At 43.3% G+C, this 20,635-nt stretch overlaps 1 protein-coding gene across 2 annotated transcripts in view; it reads left to right on the top strand.

Moving 5' to 3' along the window:
* abca12 (ATP-binding cassette, sub-family A (ABC1), member 12) overlaps positions 1–20,635 on the top strand; it is an 81,118-nt gene that overhangs the window by 47,058 nt on the left and 13,425 nt on the right. For both annotated transcript variants that reach the window (XM_071524907.1, XM_071524908.1), the window contains exons 43-60: positions 547–616; positions 753–887; positions 3,132–3,296; positions 3,511–3,694; positions 4,463–4,681; positions 5,594–5,790; positions 8,296–8,453; positions 8,583–8,819; positions 9,398–9,542; positions 10,132–10,378; positions 11,639–11,728; positions 12,859–12,946; positions 13,056–13,183; positions 13,925–14,012; positions 14,390–14,498; positions 17,070–17,124; positions 18,999–19,176; positions 19,648–19,763. In XM_071524907.1, coding sequence (XP_071381008.1) covers positions 547–616; positions 753–887; positions 3,132–3,296; positions 3,511–3,694; positions 4,463–4,681; positions 5,594–5,790; positions 8,296–8,453; positions 8,583–8,819; positions 9,398–9,542; positions 10,132–10,378; positions 11,639–11,728; positions 12,859–12,946; positions 13,056–13,183; positions 13,925–14,012; positions 14,390–14,498; positions 17,070–17,124; positions 18,999–19,176; positions 19,648–19,763 — 2,609 coding nt within the window. The remainder of the gene's footprint in view (positions 1–546; positions 617–752; positions 888–3,131; positions 3,297–3,510; positions 3,695–4,462; positions 4,682–5,593; positions 5,791–8,295; positions 8,454–8,582; positions 8,820–9,397; positions 9,543–10,131; positions 10,379–11,638; positions 11,729–12,858; positions 12,947–13,055; positions 13,184–13,924; positions 14,013–14,389; positions 14,499–17,069; positions 17,125–18,998; positions 19,177–19,647; positions 19,764–20,635) is intronic.

Here is a 20,635-nt window from a genome sequence, read left to right as displayed (position 1 = left end):
TGTATGGGAGGGTAAACCCATATTAACTCAATCTACCAGTTTTTTTATTTGCAGAAAATGGTTTACCCACCTTTTTATGCTGAGAAAAATCTTTAGAAAATAAATTCAAAGTAGACTTCATAGCAACGAATATCAAGCTAATGTCAGTTATATAAGGATAGGGTATGTTATGGGGAAAAAATATGAAAACAACGTGATATTTTTCTGAAATTCAAATTCATTTTGGTTCATATTGGTAGTTTTTTGCCTTATGATGATCATTGACTGGAGATCATAGTTTTCCCAACTTTTTTATTTACCACTACACAAGTAAGCCTTGTTTTGGAACAAAAAAAATCTTCATTCAGTGTTTTGAGAGTGAGAAAGGGCTTCTGAAGAAAATCACTATCGACTCTTGACAAGTCTGCTGCTACACAGCAGACTTGTCAAGAGAAAAGAGGAGAGAAATTACAGAATGGCAGAGGGGGGAAAAAACAAAAGGATATATTTATTGATGCTCTATTTTGTCGGGAGTCCTGTCTAATTTGTGCGTCTCTTTTCCTGCAGAGCTTGTTCTCCCCGACCTGTTTCAGCTACGCCAGTCAATACATCTCTCGCTACGAGTCCCAAGGAGAGGGTACGAGCACGCACGCATCTGACTAGCATCAACCAGCATCTCTCTGCCAGCCGTACACACCGCCTCAGCCCGCAGAGAGGCAGCGGGAGCCAACAATAGACTTGACTGAACCTGTTTCTTCTGTCGACTTCTTTAGGAATTCAGTGGAGCAACTCGTACATCTCGCCCATGGCTGGAGACACGGCCTCGTTCGGCTGGCTGTGCTGGCTGATGCTCATCGATTCCATGCTCTACTTCGTTATCGGGGCTTATATCCGTATGGTCTTCCCAGGTAAACCACAACAGACCCCGACAAACGCCCTGATAATAATAATCGCTTTATAAAGGATTAATAAAAGAACATAACACAGCAAATCGACAGAAAGACAATAAAAACAAGATAAGAAATATAAAAGCAAGGCATGAGTCATAAAAAGGAGGTCACAAACAATAATGAAAGGTCATTACATAACATTACATAAGTCTATAAAATTCGTTTTAAGAATTGATTAAAAAGATGACACTGATTTGACAACTCAGGTGGTTCAAAGTTCAAAATTCTAGTCTAATCTTGTTTTTAATCTCGATTTTGGAACAGCCAATAGGAACCTTTTGACTTTATTCTACATTTTTGAACAGCCAATGGAGACAGTGCATAAAATAGGCCACGCCCATCATGGAGGAAATCACTGCACCACTCTCCATTCACTTTGTGTGACTGAATGCACATCATTGTCATTATTGCCCAAATTAAACACGCCTAAAAGCTGTTGTGTGGTGGGATTCACAGCCAACAAACTTAAAAACCACAAATTACAGCTTTTTGTGCTCCTGAGCAAAACAAGGAGCCGTCAAGAAGAAAAATGTGGATCCAGACCGTAAGGAGAGAGGCGCTGACAGTGGCTCATGGTAGAAGAGGGGGAAACTTTGGGACCCCGAGAGTAAATACACTTATAATGTGGCCAGTATTTTGTCACTGGTCAGTAACTTACCAGTAATTATCTAGTTATATTCTTGTAAGAACCTGAATGTTAAAATGTGTATAAAGCTACCATGCTGTCCTAGCATTAGGCTGCTACTAAGCTAACATTACTGAGCCAGTTCCTCTCTATACAACAGATTGTGTTCATGTGTGGGTCTCAGGATAGTTTGCTCTGTATTGACTGTCAGTCCAGGGTGCAAAAGTAATGAGAAATCTCACTGACTTGTTAGCTAACATAAGATAGTTAACTAAGATAAGCAACAATACATTTAAATAACCAATGTCACGTCAGCGTCACTCAAACTGAAAAGCATAGCTGTAGCCTACTTCAGATTTTTAAATATGAAGTGAAATTATTCAAGGTCAATTTATTATCTTACCTGGTGATTAAATGAATTGTGGTAAATGTCAGTATTTCACTTCAGGTCACTGTGTGGGATAATTTATCCAGCTTTAATGGAGTAATGAAAAAGGACATTGATGGAGGCCAATTAAGTTAATTTTTTCAATGTACATTTCCCTCTCTGTTGGAGGCAGTGTGCTGAAATCATTCTTTGACAGACTTGCCTACTCGAAAACAGGAAAAACCTTGTCAGGCTGTCTGAAAATGTCTGAAAAGATTTCCTCCCGATCGCTGCTTTTGCCGGTTTGTTAACGATATTGTTTTCCCCCACAGTGGATGTGGCTTTCGCAGTATGACGCGCTCCGCAGTGTGAACCTCTTGTTTTTTTTATCTAGATTTTGGAACAGCCAATAGGAACCTTTTGTTTTTTAATCTAGACTTCGAAACAGCCAATAAGAACCTCTTGTTTTTAAATCTAGACTTCGGAACAGCCAATAGGAACCTCTTGTTTTTAAGATACATTTTCGAACAGCCAATAGGAACGTCTTGTTTTTAATCTAGACTTTGGAACAGCCAATAGGAGCCTGTCTGAGGACCTCAGGCTGCGATCCGGCTCAGATAGTGTTAAAAGGATTGTGGTATAGCTTGGTGCCAGATCAGTAAACGTGATCAGTAAAATCTTAAAATCAATTCTGAAACTAATCGGTGAACAGGTATGAAGATGCTAGATGCAAAGATGCCCTAAGCATATTAATGTAATGTCTGTCCTGAATTAGTAACGCTCTGTCCTCTATTTGCTGCTTATCAAAAAAAATCTGCATTGTCATGGTGACATAGCAATCCGGGAGTGAAATTGTTGTATTACCTCTTTCATAGTATCGCTCTTAGTGTCAATAGTGGTTTCTGTTCTATGTGGATGGTAGCTGTTGACTCCCACATTGAAATCAACGCAAAAGGACTATGGATTGGCTTCCATCCATTTGTTCATCACACAATATCTCATTTTTTTTTATCATTTTTTGACGAAACCTGGATAAACGATGCATTTCAGGACTGCGCTCTGGCATTTTCAAAATAACACTGATTAACCCAACCCTCATGGAGGGCAGAAATGTTTACTGTTGACTGATGTGTCTGCATCTGCGCCAGGTTTCATACCTAAAAGCAGCTTCGTTCAACATTGAGAACACAGTGTTTGCTTCTGTTTTCAGGAAAATATGGCATCCCAGCTCCGTGGTACTTTCCCTTCAAACTCTCCTTCTGGGCCGACCTGTGCTGCTGCTTCAGTTCGGCGCCAAGCAAGGCGGGCAGAGGACTCCTCTTCACCAACATCATGCACAAAAACCAGCCCGTCTTCCCCGACGACAAGGGAAAAGGTACAGCTGTCTTCTCCAGATGAAAATAAGTGGTGCTGTCTCCCCTGTTGTTGTGTGTTTTGAAGGGAGAACATGATGTCTTCCCTTTCATGGTCTCTGTCTGTCAATTTCTTTTTTTTCCCCGTGCTCCAGCTTCTCGCTGCGTTTCTATTTCCCCCTCACTCTTCTCTCTATTCGCTGTTCGTCTGACTGACCGTCTCCGTCGTTCCCTCAGGCCAGAACGCCCTCTCCTCCCAGGCCGGCGAGGACTTCTCGGGGCTGCCGGTGGGCGTCGCCCTCCACGGCCTCACCAAGATCTACGGCGACCGGATGGCCATTGAAAACCTGAACGTCGCTTTCTACGAGGGGCACGTCACCTCGCTGCTGGGCCACAACGGAGCCGGCAAGACCACCACCATGTATGGCACAATGCACCCCCACCCCCCCCTCCCCCATTTTGAAATTGACTGCCTGACAGGTCTTAATTAAATAACCCATTTACATTTACATTTTATATTCGAGGCATTCAGCTGACGCTCTTATTGACAGCAGCTTACAATGAGTTTTTTCAGGCAAAGAAATGCAATAAGACCCAAGGAGAGCGATAGAAAGGATTTTTTATCACATGGTAACCACATGCCATGTGACATATTTGACTGTGCAATTATGCTTGAAGAACATGCTTGATTCCTTTAAGTATACTTAAAGTCACACTAAAATGAAAAATAAATTTTCACCTGGTTAGCTCATTCTAACTGTCATATCATACACCTATTTGACAATTTATGCCCAAAAAAAAAAAAAAAAATTATTGTATTTTCATATCAAAATCTCATTACTTTTACTACCTGGAAAATGGAAAATCTTTAGTGTTGACTTATACATAAAACATAAACATAAATAAATAAATGAATAATACAACTGTATTTCTCTCCCTAACTGATATCCCATTGGTTTACACTTCTGAATGATCCCGCCCCGCATTATGCCCCGCCCCAATATCCTGTTTCAACAGGAAATACATCACAATGAGGAAGCAAGATGCTCTTAAAATGCGATTTCGTTGTGACTATAAACTTGTCCCTTGATCAAATCAATGCAATGCACATCCATTGTACATGTTCAGGTAAAAAAGCTATGCACCCAGTCCTGTCACTTACTGACATGTGATCCCGCTGTGTGCTCAGGTCCCTGCTGACCGGCCTCTTCGCCCCGTCCTCCGGCACCATCGAGGTGTACGGCAGAGACATGCAGAACAACATCGACGACGTGCGCAAGGAGCTGGGGGTCTGCATGCAGTACGACGTCCACTTCGACCACATGACCACCAAGGAGCACCTGCTGCTGTACGGCCAGATCAAGGCCCCCCACTGGTCACGCAGGGAACTGCACGAGCAAGTCCGCAAGTGAGTGTCCGCTCATTCAGCCATAGTCAATATATCATAATACACTGAGACCTTTTCAAGAGCTGATGTCAGGGCTCAGGAGAAGATTCTGCATGATATAGCGATGCCATTTAGTCTGTCGTGATGATTTGTGGTGCAGCCCCGGTTTCTTCAAGACATCATGAAACTCTGACCCGAGTTCAGTTCGTGATGTGTTGCTTCGATAAAAAGGAAATATGGGCGAGGGTTGTGAGACTTGAACGGCGAACAGTAAGCCAAGTGCTCAGCGACACTGGCAGGTTACACAGAGGGCAATAAAAAACAAACAAGCAATGTTGAAATATGGTTCAAACAAGATTTTATCACCATAGGTGGTGATTTACAGGCATCACTGAGCCTTGGAGCTTGCATTCTAATCTGTGGTAAGGACAAAGTAATTGTTGCACGTTATCCTGGAAACGAGCCCCCAGCGAAACCTTGAGATGTGATGAGGACAATAATTAAAAATAATAAAATAAAAAATAAAATAAGAACAAAACAAAAAGAACAATAAGCTGCTCAAATTTCCCACAGGCATTTTTTTGTTTATTTGGTCTCTCCTTGGATCACCTGATGATAAGGAGCATCATTTAACAACAAAAAAAACATTTTTAACGTCTTGGCATCATTAAGCTTTTGTTGGAATCATCTGTCTATCTTCTGGAGCGTTTCCACATGAAGAGGAGCAATAATAAGCCTGGGTGTGAACTGAGGGAAGAGACTACACTTCTCATCTGCTTTTTGGGCTAAAAATCAGTTTGAAAAGCCCTGCTGGTTTACTGATAGACGAGATGAAAATATGACTCTGAAATTGATTGGTAGTGCGTGATAAAAGAATGCACTCCGAGTGAAATGCTTTCCTTCCTCACACCGTCGATTCCCTCTTCCGTCAAGGATCCTGGAGGAGACGGGCATGTACGCCCACAGACACAAGCGGGTGGGCACCCTGTCGGGCGGCATGAAGCGGAAGCTGTCCATCTCCATCGCCTTCATCGGGGGCTCCCGCCTCGTGGTCCTGGACGAACCCACCACAGGAGTGGACCCTTGCTCCAGACGCAGCATCTGGGACATTGTTATCCAGTACAAGAGAGGTGAGTCTCATGCACACGCACACACATTTGGAAACACTATGAAAACACATTGTTTTGAGCTCACGATCACATTGCACTGACTAGAGTTTGACCGATATGGGTTTTTGAACGCCGATACCAATACTCATATTTTTGGATTGAAGCTGTCAATTGGTGATAGTTTGTGCCAATATGTAATATATTTCAATTTGACCATTTTCATGCTTGAAAAAACAGTACAAGTATTCAGTGTTTCCCCCAGAATGTTATTCTTGTCGGGAAAAGCCTCTGTAATAGCATTTAGACCATCATTGGACACTAAAACTCTCCATTGAAACCCAGGATACTACTACTGCTACTACTACTACTACTACTACTACTACTACTGCTACTACTACTGCTACTACTACTACTGCTACTACTACTACTGCTACTACTACTACTACTACTACTACTATTACTACTGCTACTGCTGCTACTACTACTACTACTACTACAATTACTACTACTACTATTACAACTACTACTACTACTACTACTGCTACTGCTACTACTGCTATTACTACTACTACTATTACAACTAGAAGGGCGGAGAGCGCAGACCTCCACCAAGGTCCATGCTATTATTGCTTGTTCGTGAGTCGGATCCGGATCCGTTCCAAAATTTAATGGGTTCTTCCTTGGCCCATGCTTCACAAAGTTTCATGAAAATCGGGCCAGCAGTTTTTCCGTAATCCTGCTAACAGACAAACAAACAGACAAACAAATGGCACCGAAAACATAACCTCCTTGGCGGAGGTAACTACTACTGCTACTGCTACTACTACTACAATTACTGCTACTACTATTACAACTACAACTACTACTGCTACTACTGCTACTACTATTACAACTACTACTACTACTGCTGCTACTGCTACTACAACAATATTCATGCTCATGCTTTGTAGAATCCAGTCAAAATGTCATATTAGAATCAATTCAGGATAAGGGCTTGAAATAGACAACCAGTATAGTATTGATCAATTCTACAATAAATATGTGATCCATAAATATGTAAGTGATTTTTAATAAAATGACAACATTGGCAGTCTCAGTCTAGCCCTAGTACACACACTCACAGTGTGCAGTGCACACACTCTACACACACACGCACACATACACACAGGCACATGCCACACACCATCCAAAACCTTCACTCTTCTGATAGCCCCTAAAAGGATAGGATAAGTTTCACATAAAATTCTTAAACAAATCGCTCTGGTACTTTGTGCTGAAGACGCCTCCCTCTCCCTATTTCCTAAGAAGGAAGAGAGGAGACGAGCAGAAGCACTGTGAACCTGGAGCCAACCCTGTAGGGCTCTCCGCTTATCAGGCCTTTGACTTTCAATTTAGCATATAATTAACCAGAAAAAGATTTAGAAATAGAAATAGCTTTTTTCTTCAGGTGCTCACAGGGTAGCTGTGAAACAGATAGGATGGAAAAGTGCCACAGCGGCAGTCATGTATTTGTGGCGGTGGGAAATCTCCTGTTTAATTGGCCCTGTTGCAGGCGTTAGCCAGAGTCTGGTGCCGAGGGAATCTAGTCGCAAAATGAACTTTCTGCCTCTGTCTCTCTGATGCTCTCTGTGTATGTGCATGGCATCGTTTGCCTGCACATTTGTGTGTGCCTTTGCCTATGTAGTTAGTGTGCCTGCTTCAGCAAGTCCCACTTACACACTCTTATTTACCTCTTTATTTATTCTTCCGCCAAATTTTTGGACCATAACTACTACCGTAACTACCATTTAAGCTATTGACACCCTTCAAACTGCATATTCAGCATATATTCGGGAATTGTAAAAATTTTAGTACATTTCTAACAATATTACTTATCACTTTCTTACTGTTTTTTTCTACTCAAAACACACCCTCTACTCTTCCTACTAATCATACTCCTACCTTTGCTATTTGTACATATAAGCATTTCTAAATATTTTCTTACTTTTTTACTTCCTACTATTCTAAAATGTTTGGTTCAACTGTAAATACTCCTACTTACTGCTATTACATATAAGCAAACAATAACTTTGTGCTCTCAGCAATCACACACATTTTCTCCAGAAAATGCACTTTTCTATTTTTCTAAGCGCTACGATTTATATATATTTTTTAATTGTAATAATAGATTTATTAATAGAATGCAATGCAGATAATGCTGTTTTACGAGAACCCTAAGAGCAAGGTTTTCAACCCAAACAAGAAATGAAGACATATTTGTACTCTTGCCATGAGGACCCAGAAAAACTAGGCTTGTAGTACATTTTGGGTCCAAACCCATAGTTTAAGAAACCAGAATAGCATAATGTACAAAATGTACAATTGTATCACTCAGTTGAACCTGCATCTCTTGGTTACATTTATTATTACGCCATCTCCGACTCTGACTAGTCAATGGAAGCTCCTCACAAGGATAATAACACAGATGTGTATGTGTGTGTGTGTGTGTGTGTGTGTGTGTGTGTGTGTGTGTGTGTCTCCTCTCAGACCGCACCATCATCATGTCCACCCACCACCTGGACGAGGCTGAAGTGCTGAGCGACCGCATCGCCTTCCTGGAGAGAGGAGGATTAAAATGCTGCGGATCCCCTTTCCACCTGAAAGACAAGCTGGGGCAGGGCTACAAGCTCACCCTCACCAAGAAGGTACACAGACAAGAGGGTCAAACGCAATAATAAAAAAGTAATACTTTACTTGAAGCAGCACTCCCAAAAAATCTGTGTATTCCTTTAAAATAAAGCATGCCCTCGTCTCCCCCTGCTCTGCTACCTCAGCTCCAGAGCCCAGACTCTGGGGAGAGGTTTGACAGTTCTGAGCTGAAGGCCTTCATCCAGGCCCACGTCCCTGAAGCGCGACTGAAGGAGGCCCAGGTGGGCGACCTGGTCTACTCGCTGCCCCCCTTCACCTCCTCCAACGCCTCCTCCTACCGCTCCCTCCTCACCGCTCTGGACGCCAACCTGGACGCCCTGCAGCTGGGCTGCTACGGCATCTCTGACACCACGCTGGAGGAGGTACGCACACACACACACACACACACACACACACACACATGCACACATGTACAGTCATACACCACGCATTCATGGCATGCAAAAAACACTTAAAAACATACATAGACATACACATAAACACACATACAGTACACACAAATCTGCACACACATACCTACATACATGCATGCACACAAACACACACACACACACACACACACACACAAACACTTGCATACACTGACAGTGCAGTCATAGACTAGAAGGCACTCGGTAGAGCACAAACTTCCGCCAACGCTGAACAATTCTCCAACTTGGAAAGCTGCAGCCTCCGTAACATCCTGGATGTCAGACTTTCCCACCAGAACATGAATGCAGCATAACAGTTATGGCTATAAAATGAAAATCGTCTGGAAAATCTAATTAACTGATCCTTGGGCCAATCTGTCCACCAAATTTCAGCCAAATCTGTTAACCACTTTTTGACAAATGTTGCTAACAAACAAACAAATGGGTGGGTGAAAACATAACCTCCTTCCAACTTTCCAACATATTGATGTGTAAGCATGCACACTGAGGAAACACTCTGTTGTTCGTAGGTGTTCCTCCAGTTGACTCACGGAAACACCGAGTCTGAGGCTGAGGACGGGCCGCTGTCTATATCAGAGACTGTTTCTGATTCTGGATCCATTGATAGCTTCCCTGAAGACCTCAATGGAAGCATCTCCAGCTTCGACAAGATCCGTGAGTCATCTTCCCTCATGCATTGTTTTGCTCTGTCTGCTCTGACTTGAAATGAAAAAAATGAAAAAGAAAAAATGGCTTTTCATTAAACCAAACTGATGCATGTGGGAAAACACTGGAGTCCATGTAATTAATATTACAGCAGGCACAATAACTTGTTGTGTGTTCACATCATCATTAGTATTCCATGATGTCATGATTATCCTGAAACCCTATTGTTTTTGTTCTGGTTTATTATTATTTTCCTTCTTCTTTACAACATTTTAGCATTTTCCTATGCAATGGCAAAATGATAGATAATGTTTGTGACTTTGCTACATAACAAATATGACCACAGTTCACCATATGGTGATGCTACAATTAAAGATCGAATGATTTCAGCTTTAAAATTCCATAACTCCCACACTCTGAATCTGATTCCAGTCCACCATGATGGACTTTCCATCATTGTATAGTATTTAATTTAATCTTTACACTGCCATCTTGTGTACTATGTTATGTCAATGTACTATATAGACAGAAACAGTATGTATCATCATGCGAACAAAGGGTCCATCCCCCTCTCCAACCCCTCTCCCATGTGTTCCAGACCTCACCGGTTCGTCCACAGTGCGTGGCTTGGCCCTGGCCTGGCAGCAGGTTACGGCCATACTAACGAAGAGATTCCACCACAGCCGCAGGGACTGGAAGGGCCTGATCTCCCAGGTCCTGCTGCCGGTTCTGTTTGTGGTGTTCGCCATGGGCCTGGGCTCCATCAAGAACGACTTGCACCACTATCCCGAGATGGAGCTCAGCCCGGCGCTCTACAACATCGGACCGAGCTACTCCTTCTTCAGGTCAGACCCTACAGACCCACCCCAAAACATAGGATTCTATGAGTATATTGTTCGCTGTTCGACCATCGTTGACCCTAACCCCGAAGCTGTAGTTCGTTGAAGAGCAGGTGAACCTGAAGGAGGAGGAGAGAGACAGAGAATGTGAGAGAAAGAGGTGATTGTGATGAAGACGTCTGAGACGCGAGATCAAAGCGAGGGAGATTAAGCGTGTCAGGAGGGCGAGAGATGTCTCGATGCTTGAGAAGTGCCGTTCTTTGATCAGGGGGATATGTAGCGAGGGAGAAAATGCTGAGGAGCCAATCTATATCAAAGACATTGCGGCCGCTCTCCAGTGTCCTCTCTGGATTGATTTACAAAAGAGATTGAATGATTTTTTTTTTTTTATGTTACGTCTCAGAATTTTGAGGGTCGAGGGTGCTTCAATATTCTAACATTGTTACTGTAGAGCACTACATGTCCTCCAAGCATCGTGCTCTCTGACTTGTCAATGTGTGTTTCCGTGTGTATGCAAGGAAAATAAATCCACTCACGGGAAACGGCTAATAAAATGTCCTGACTCCTGGCCATTTATCTGTCTGACTTCTCACAGCGAAAGCGCTAAATTAGAGACACTGATTGGGTCCCCATGGTCATTTAATTCCTAATGACCTAAGATGGTAAACTGATCTTAAATCAGCTGTCCTGCCTGCTCTGAGAACCTTGATAAATGCCGACCTTGAATTCTAATTCTTTCTTTAACAACAACCCCCCCACCCCCCCGAACTTCCCCAAGATTGATTTGAATAAATCAGTAATGGGAAGACAGATATGCATGCCGTGTTATAGCCTTATATTGATGGAATAACCTTTTGTTTTAGTTCAGATTAACGCAGTGGTTCTCAACGTGGGGTCCGGGGACCACCAGTGGTTCCAGGGGGTCCCCAGCAAATTGATGAATTGTTAAACTTCACCATCATTTCATTTACAAGAAGTTAACACAACTAGAGAATGTAGAAGAATGACTGTTTTGATCATACTTTCACTGTTATCTCTGCCTACAATACAGATACTCATGGGATTCTGGACAAAATCATATCTAACAATACAAATATTCTCAGATTTGGGTCCGAAAGATAAAATCTCAACAAATGGGGGTCCGTGGCCTTAATTTGTACTAAATTAGGGGTCCTTGATATGAAAAAGGTTGAGAATCACTGGATGAAGGCCTAGTTCATTAAATGAGACCATCTGAGACCAATTGTTTGTTTTCTGGCCCCACAGCAACCAGAACCCGAACTCCAGCCGGCTGGTGGACACCATGATGTCATTCCCCGGGATCGATAACGCCTGCCTCGACAAGCCCGATAACCCGTACGTAAACTCAAATGCCAGCTGCCCGTCTCGGAAAATTATAGATCTGCCGGTGATGGCCGCCCGTGCTCAATCCCTTCACCCGTCCCGTCCTTTTCCACGAGTGTTTTCTAATGCATAATAATGCCGGAAGCCTCCTGCTTTGCCAAGGCTCCTCTCATATTTCAGTCATTGTCATTCCTTCCCTGCCTCTTTTCTCACCTTGTTTCATTTTACTAGTCTGTCTCTCTCCAACCCAACCTCCCCCCAAGCCCGCACACACACACACACACACACACACACACACACACACACACACACCCATTCCGCTCTCTGATATCCTTCCTCTCTATTTTTTCCTGCTGCTCGGCTCGACGTATGTGGTGAAAGCCTGGAGAGGGGCGCTTGCGATGCGAGCGTCATTTGTATTCCATAAACACCCCGTGTTTATAGGAGAGATTTGCCCCTTGCAGGCACTCAAATCAATGTTGGCACTCATGAACCAGACCTCAGAGGCACTTTTAAAATTCTCCGCCAAAAAAATAAAAATGAAGAGGGGGAGAAAGAGAGGAACAGACAGAGAGAGAGATTGAGTGGTGCAGAAGAGCCTGCATGTCTTGCATGCGATGCCCTGTGAACAAACGCTGCAAGAGTGCCGAGTGCTGCAGTGCCTCCCCGAGTACAGATATAGATATATGTCATGATAGTTTATATGTCAATAAATAGAGATATGTGGTCCGCTCTATGGCTCGCAGTCATTTCTCTGTTTATGCTTGCAGTAACAGGTAAAGTGTGTGTGGGCATGTTTTTTTGAGTATCCCAGCATGCATTTGATGGATGGCAATGTGCTGGAGATGCTCAAGTTCCACGCCAACCCAGACAAGCACAAAGCTTTCACAATATTACAGCTCAGTGCAAAGAAAAATCACATTTAAACCTCTTTGGAAACTGATACCAGAAAGACATTTAGGTCCTAATTTAACCAAACAATGCTACGGACAGTTTTCAGTGTTGCCGCCATCAACCTCAATTCAACGTCAAAAGTGTTTTGTGGGGTGTGTCAAGGGATTGTCTTGCAGCATTATCATGCCCAGCAGACTCTTGTGGTTTTATTGGGCCAGCGCTTCACCTTGTGAATGTCTCTGTTTAAGGGTCTGCACAAGACGCACAGACAACTGGAGGTCCAGCGGGAACCGCTCCCAGTCCTTTACTGCCTGCAAATGCACCCGCCAGGAACAGGTGATAATACCGGGTCACTGAGAGGACTGTGTGTTTGTGTAGGAGAGATTGTGTGTGTTTATGTATGAGAGAGCATGTGTGATACGTTTGTACCGTTCATCTCCTCCAGGTTTGCAGTGAGAACAGCCACCAGCCCCCCCATAAGAAGATCCCCTCCTCGCAGACCGTTTACAACCTGAGTGACATCGATGTGGAGAACTACCTCATATCTACAGCCAATGATTTCATCAGGAATAGGTGAATGTGGCCCGTGTTTGCATCTGAGGCATAACACACACCACAATGAGGATTCAGCCCACGTTGACGCTGCGAGCAACTTGGGTGATGTGTCGCTCGATTCTGACCGACTGCGTGCATTGCGAGAAGCTGTGATTGCAAGTTCTGAACAGTCAAATCATGTACTTTTTGCTACTTTGTTATTGCCTTTCATAACATGACCGTAGCCTAATTAGGTAGCATTAATCCAAAATAAACAGAAAAAACTCTTATCGACCCTATTGATGGTTGCAACCGTGTTTTTGAGACGTTTATTCCTCCTTCAAATAAAAGTTGCGGAGAACTGGGAAGCTTTGAATGGCTGGAATCAACTTCCATTTTGCACTTGCCAGGCAGAACTATTGTTCATGAAACCAAATCACATCGGTAGGGAAACAAGGAATCTGATTGGCTGTTGATGGCCGATGGCTGTGAAGTTCAGCCGTGGCCAACTTTTCTCGGGCAACACGCTTGTTGACTGTGCACACATCAACCGAGTTTGTTGCTCAGCTTCATAGGGAATGACTGCACTTCTGGTGACTTGTTGACTGTGTTGCTCACAGTGTGAATGCGGGGTCAGAGGCTTTTACGGTAAATGCTTCTCATATCCAGGTGGAGATTTGCTTTGAGTGGAAATAAATGAAAAACGAAGCATCTCATTTATCTGCGGCATTGAGCATTCTTTGATAGTTTCTTCATATTGACTGATGCTTTTTTCCACAGGTATGGTGGGTTTGTTTTTGGCAAGCAGCTCCCTCCTGGCTTACAAATGGACCTTGCAGAGGTGCCCAAAAACCGCACCTTATCTAAGGTAATTTTCTCCTGTTTCCCTGCTGCATGTCTCATCATCAGTTTAATTGCTGCGCCGACTGAGCGGTTGAAAGTTTAAGCATGACACCCCAACCGAAGTTGTTCGGGTACCGATGCAGTAAGATGCCGGCACGCAGATGGAGCTGCATTGTTACACCATCAAAGTCATCGTTAATATGGTTTACTGCAGCGCTTGTGCCACAATTTTAGTCTTGGAATGGCCCTCGGATGATGATGTCTGCAGTTATTGCGTCTTCTTGAGGCTTCGGCTCCAAAACGGATTTTATTGTAAAGAAGGTAGGCTTGCATACTCTGAGACATAATGTGTGTGTTTGCGTGTGTTTGCGTGGGTGTGTGTGTGTGTGTGTGTGTGTGTAGGTCTGGTACAACCCTGAGGGCCACCACACAATGCCAGCATACTTAAACAGCCTCAACAACTTCATCCTACGCTCCAGCCTTCCAGCGGACAAAGATCCACGGAAATATGGTGAGCTTCCAGAAAAAAAACAAAAAAAAAGTCAAACATGTGAAGGAAAATATCTTCTGTCCGCATAGTAACACACCAAACATTCAATAACAGGCACAGGACACAGCTTGAGATAGAGGATAGAGCTTACATTATAATCTTAGTTTGCTGTCAATTCCTAGGGGGTCGTCACAGCACCTGAACAATCTTTAAAACCAAATTCAATTTACCAGATCGCTCCATCTCGATTTAAAAGGGCGACTGGACGTGCACAGTTTTTTCAATTAGCACTTAATAAGTCTACTTCTAGGCCAAAGTATTAAATACCGTTAAACTTCCAATAATGGCCAGGGTCTTTATTTACCTCGACAAAAGAGAGCACAGAGCCTTTATTAGAGACAGCTTTTATGATAGACAGACTATTATTTCTTTTGGCAGGTCCACAATACCTGGTCTGCCTAAAAGTGATGGAATTTATCAGTATTCTGGAAAGAACTGTTCTGCTTAAATTTATACAATTGCCTTTTTATGCCTATAGCCTAAAAATATTACTGGTATCTATGCAACTGGTGTCAGATACTACTACTACTACTACTACTACTACTACTGCTTCTGCTACTGCTGCTACTACTACTGCTACTACTACTACTACTACTACTGCTACTGCTACTGCTACTGCTACTGCTACTACTGCTACTGCTACTACTACTACTAATACTACTACTACTACTACTACTACTACTACTACTACTACTACTTCTACTGCTGCTGCTGCTGCTGCTGCTACTACTACTACTAGTAGTACTGCTACTACTACTGCTACTAATGCTACTACTACTACTACTACTACTACTGCTGCTGCTACTGCTACTGCTACTACTACTACTACTACTACTACTACTACTACTACTACTGCTGCTGCTGCTGCTGCTGCTGCTACTACTACTACTACTACTACTGCTTCTGCTACTGCTACTACTAATACTGCTACTGCTACTACTACTGCTACTAATGCTACTACTACTACTACTACTACTACTACTACTACTACTACTACTATAACTACTACTACTACTAATAATAATAATTATAATATGGATATCTGGCTGAAATAATCACACAAAAGCATAACAAAAAAAGATTTATTATTGGTAACCTGCTACTAACAAAACATACTGGTCATTAGTCTTGCAGCATCAAAACAAAACCAAACTAAAAATGCCAAATAAATAAAAAAAATCTCCCTGTCATGTGTTGACTAACAAACAGGAGCAGTGCTGTATAGTAATCCAGGCAGTACAGTCATGATTGGTAATGAATTGCAAGGCTTTCAAAACACCATCTGTATCCATGGCAATGTGGTAAACGTGTCAGTGTGTTTGACTATATGCAACGTCTCTATTTGGTAACATATGCTGTGATATTTTAGTCATTTTCATATTTTCGGCTATAAATATTGCATGAATTTAGACTCCTTACTGGTAATTAGACCATATTTTTTTTTACTTTTCTGCTTTTACTGGGCACGTCTTTATTTCTGCATACACACAGCTGCGGTTAGAGGCCGCTATTTGAGACGATCTTTACTGGACGTTTTACAGTAATATTTTTGATGGTAAAAATCATAAATTCAGTTAAAAAATGGAGAGTAGATGTAGATGAAGGGGAGGAGACAAGTTAAAGAATATAAGTTTTTAAATAAATTAGACATGGATTATGCAAAAGGGGGTGCAAATCAATAGTAGGAAGGTGCTCCTGATATTTAGTGCACTCAATGCAGTTTGTACACTCGATCCAAAGAAACAAATCTAAAGAAAGCTCTAAACAATGTGTGTGTTCACTCATGGGTGATGTCAGCGGATTACAGCCAGGGGGCGCTGTGTGTCCTCAGACTCGCATCACTATGCATGATGAATACAGATGAATGCCGCTGACTGGGAAGCTATGCTAAGGGAGCGAGGCTGGCCCACGTTTTCAGTACTGTTTCAGCACTGAGGATCAGCCTGACCATCTGCCTTCGGGCAAGAGTGCGCACGCCAAGCACACACACACACACACACACACACACACACACACACACACACACACACACACACATACACATAGACACACTCACACGCTTGTGTAGAAACGCTCACAAATACATCCGTACACAGGACGTACGTGCTTACACACACACGCAAGCAGTTTTTTTCACCCCCTAGTTAATAAGAGTGCTTGGGGGGGTAGCGTGTAATCATTAAAATGTTACCTGCAGACTCACAGGGAAGGGGGGGTGGGGGTGGGGGGGACTGTAGGGAGATTGCTTTTCACACTGATGGTTTATCTGTCAGCTGTGAAGCCCCTCACACTGTTTACTGCCTGCTTTTTTTTTTTTTCATCTCAGGGTTGGGACCCTCAACGGGCCCGGGTCAGCCGACCTCCCGCTAGACTAACGTTAATTGGCTCAGAGGGAGAGAGGCTGACTGATGACTGACAGGCCGAACCCATATATTCCAGCTGTGATCTCGCAACTGTGCTGAAAAAGAACCAATATCCTTGTTGTTTGTTTTCCATAGCGAACCTAACACTCCCTTTTTGTTCTGATTACAGCAATTTCAGTATCCAGTCACCCATATTTTGGCCGGGCGGATGACGAAGACTCAGTGTAAGGACTCCACTCTTCCCTGTTCCCTCTTCAAAACTGACTGTCAGCATCTAACAATATGAATGGCCGCGCTCGCCGAAAATATCCTCATTAGCATTCTAATCGGTGCAAATATCCCCAAGTTATCAAAGTTGCGATGACCGTTATTGGCTGTTGTTTGGCCGGGCCCAAGATACATTACAGGACCCTCCTGCATTTAAATTCAAGTCGTCAAAGTCAGGATGGAGTGAGGGCGGGGGGGGGGGGTGGGCGGACCTGACAGCAGTATTTACCCATATTTGATTTTCTAAATGGATTTTCCTGAGCTAGCACTATTGATCACAGGCCCAATATAATGGGTGTTTACCCTGAAGGTGGCACAGAGGTGGATTGATTCTACCCCACTTCCCCAAATGAGCCTGTTTAAAACACTCCACGGGCTGCTTTAGAGACCCAGACTGGGGATTGAAAACGTGTGTGTGTGTGTGCGCGCGCTGGTGTTCATATATGCAAATGTGTGTGTGTGTGTGTACTGGTAGATCAAATCAAATAAATCATTATGAGAGCGGGGTGAGCTGAGGCCGTGGCCCCACCAAGGTCCTCCCCAGAGCCTTTATTAGCAGCAGCCGTCTCACTGTGCATTCACCGGCCTTCAGTTTCCTCATGTACGTCTCGTCTTGTGCAGCCTGTGTGTGGCTGGTGTGCGAAGGTAGCATTCCCCCCCTCTGTCCAGGCTGATATTTTGTTGCCTCACTTGTTGTATTGATTCGTCCTAAGCAGTGTTAAAGATGCAGTGGGCTTATTACTCCAAATGTCTGATCCTTGCAGTGTGGCAGTGTTGCCCGCGGGACGAAGTCAGAGGGTATCATGGCCATACTGATAACAAGCCTGCTCAGTTGCTGCTGCTGGCTACCCTGTGTAGCTAGAGCTGCTCTACAACCCCCCCCACATCTCTCTCTCTGCTATTCTCTCTCCCTCCCACACTACTGTTGCTCCACCAGTCGCGTTTCATCCTCATCCAGTTTTTCATCCTCATCCAGCTTATTCCGTTTGGTCGCCGGTGTTGTGCCCCGGCCAAAGGGAAGAGGCAAAACAAATAGCACGCAGGGCAGGCATCTCGGCAAGAAAGCGCGAGGCTCTTTTGAGATGAACAGGGAGGGGCGCCGGGGCAAAGGAAGTTTGGCTGCGAGGTTTCTTTAGAAGGACAGGCTTGAATGGGAACCGAGGGATCAAAGCCTCATCCGGCTGCCTGGTATCGAGTCTGGTCAGTATGCAGCGCGGCTCCTCTCCGATGCCTCCAATAGGCTCTACATTATTTTAGCCTTAACAGCAGCATCGGTTGGCTTGCAGACAATACAGCAGTAGCAGCGTGGTGTTCCACTCTGTATGAAACAATCAATTTCTTCAGCAGCCATTATCTTGTCAGAGCTGCGGTATGAGCATCTCTTTTAACAAAGCTATTTATTATTAATGGGATTCTATTTATTGTGAGACCCTTGAATCGTTCAAATGAGCCAAGTCTCAGCAGGCAAAGACATGAGACAGTTCGTAGGAGGACTATAAAACGGGCTATTGTTTTTGGTAAAGAATGACAACAGATGGCCTCATTCAAAGTGACTCATAGCGCACTAGAGTATATTGCTTGGATTGTACACATTGTTGTCCCTGGATCTGAACCTACCTGCAGCTGCTATAGCACTGCAGCCTTATCTAGGGGAAGAAAAAGTGAAGGGAAAAAAGACCAGTCACCCACCTTCCATGAATACTAATGGCTATTGACGAAGATTGAGTTGATGTTGATGAATGATAATGCCCATGACTGACGATTGATGACTGTCAACGTATATATTTGTTGTTTTAGTGAATACATTTCGGACTTTCTCGCTCTCTCACAGGGTCCAGGGGATGCTCCAGATCCTGGTGGCTCTGTGTGTGCTGACGGGTTACGCGATCACGACGGCCAGCTTCGCCATCTACGAAGTCCACGAGCACCACAGCGGCTCCAAGAGGCTCCAGCACATCGCGGGCGTCGGCGAGCCCTTCTACTGGGCCGTGAACTTCTTCTACGACATGGTAACGTCTTCTTCTTCTTGACCCACACTGTTACCCTCCATAAATAGACAGAATATGATGTGAAAAAGTATTACAGAATAGGTTTATGCCCACCCATGAACTCCTGAACTCAATAAAAGCATATGCAAACACTACATATGATACGTCCATGCTGCATGCTCACTTCTAGAATGTAACTGCATGCAAAAGCACTTTCCTCTCCTTATCAATTACTGATCCGTTCATTTCTAAAACACTACATATCTATTTTGAGAAAAGTCTGTATCTGAAGTTCATCATTCAATACCTCTTTTCCTTTTAAAAGTAACATAATTTGGTTTAATTTTGGGCTGTCAATCATTCTGTAAGAGTAGGTCTCACTTTTTTCAAATGCTGCATCCCTCATTTAGGAAGCAAACTCTTCAATTGATAATGAAATAACAATCAAATGATTTTCTGTTGCTGCGTCATGTCCCATCTTTTTTTCCCAAGGTCATCTATCTGATCCCTGTGGCTCTGACTGTTGGTGTGATCGCAGCCTTCCAGATCCCGGCGTTCACAGACCGACAAAATCTGGCTGCCGTCACCCTGCTCCTGGTGCTCTTTGGGTCAGTGATTCTGTGACTGTTGACATGCAGCCTAATAATCTGTTTACAGGGCTTTTAGTCTTATTTCATTATTTCATATCTTATTATTTGGTAACACTTTTCTTGAAGTGTATTGTGATGCATTACAAGCAGATTATATGCCCATTGGAAGTGAAAGAAAGAATCATCAGACAAACATCAGAAAATGACATAAAATTTAACATCATGTCATTAACTACACAGTTGCCCAGTAAAATATTCAATCCCCCTACTTGCCCTGCTAAAAGATGCAGGGCAACCTGGGGAGGCGAATATAGCACCTCCGGGAGGGATCTTCTCAGAGAAATAAGCCAGAAACTCCTCACGCCTTTTCTGGGGAAGCCTCAATAATAAATGTTGTCGAGGGGGAAAGGACTGAATCAAACTGAATAGAATCCTAGAGTTGTTGCAGTTTTTGGAGATAAGTTCATAAAAATATGCCGCTCTCACATCCTTGACAACTTCCTGATATTTTGTCACATGATCTGTTAGAATGTCTAGATTGATTTGTAATTTCTTTTTCCATTTGCGTTCGGCCTTCATACATTCTCTCCTTAAGGCTTGCGTGTGCTTAGTTAGCCAGGGCAAGGCTTTAGGTTTTTTCTTTGGCCTTATGTTCGGATACACAGACATCATGTAAAACCACATCATTTGGAGTAAAACCACTTGAGAGAACTAAAAGCGTATGGCCTTTGGAGTGACTGGCACCTTTATTAGACTGAACTAGATTACTCATGCTCTGTTATAGACAGGCATGATAATGGAAAAGGAGCTCTGAGACTTGTTCAACAAAAACATTATTTGGGTTTGGTGGTATATACACTAAAATAGATAAAAGAGGGAACAAAAATGAC

This window comes from Centroberyx affinis, unplaced genomic scaffold (genome assembly GCF_046629955.1).
Source record: "Centroberyx affinis isolate AG114_WGS23_722 - 3 ecotype Tasmania unplaced genomic scaffold, CSIRO-AGI_Caff_v1 ptg001246l_1, whole genome shotgun sequence".
NCBI classification, from domain to species: domain Eukaryota; kingdom Metazoa; phylum Chordata; class Actinopteri; order Beryciformes; family Berycidae; genus Centroberyx; species Centroberyx affinis.
This window is presented reverse-complemented; position numbering and strand designations above follow the sequence as displayed.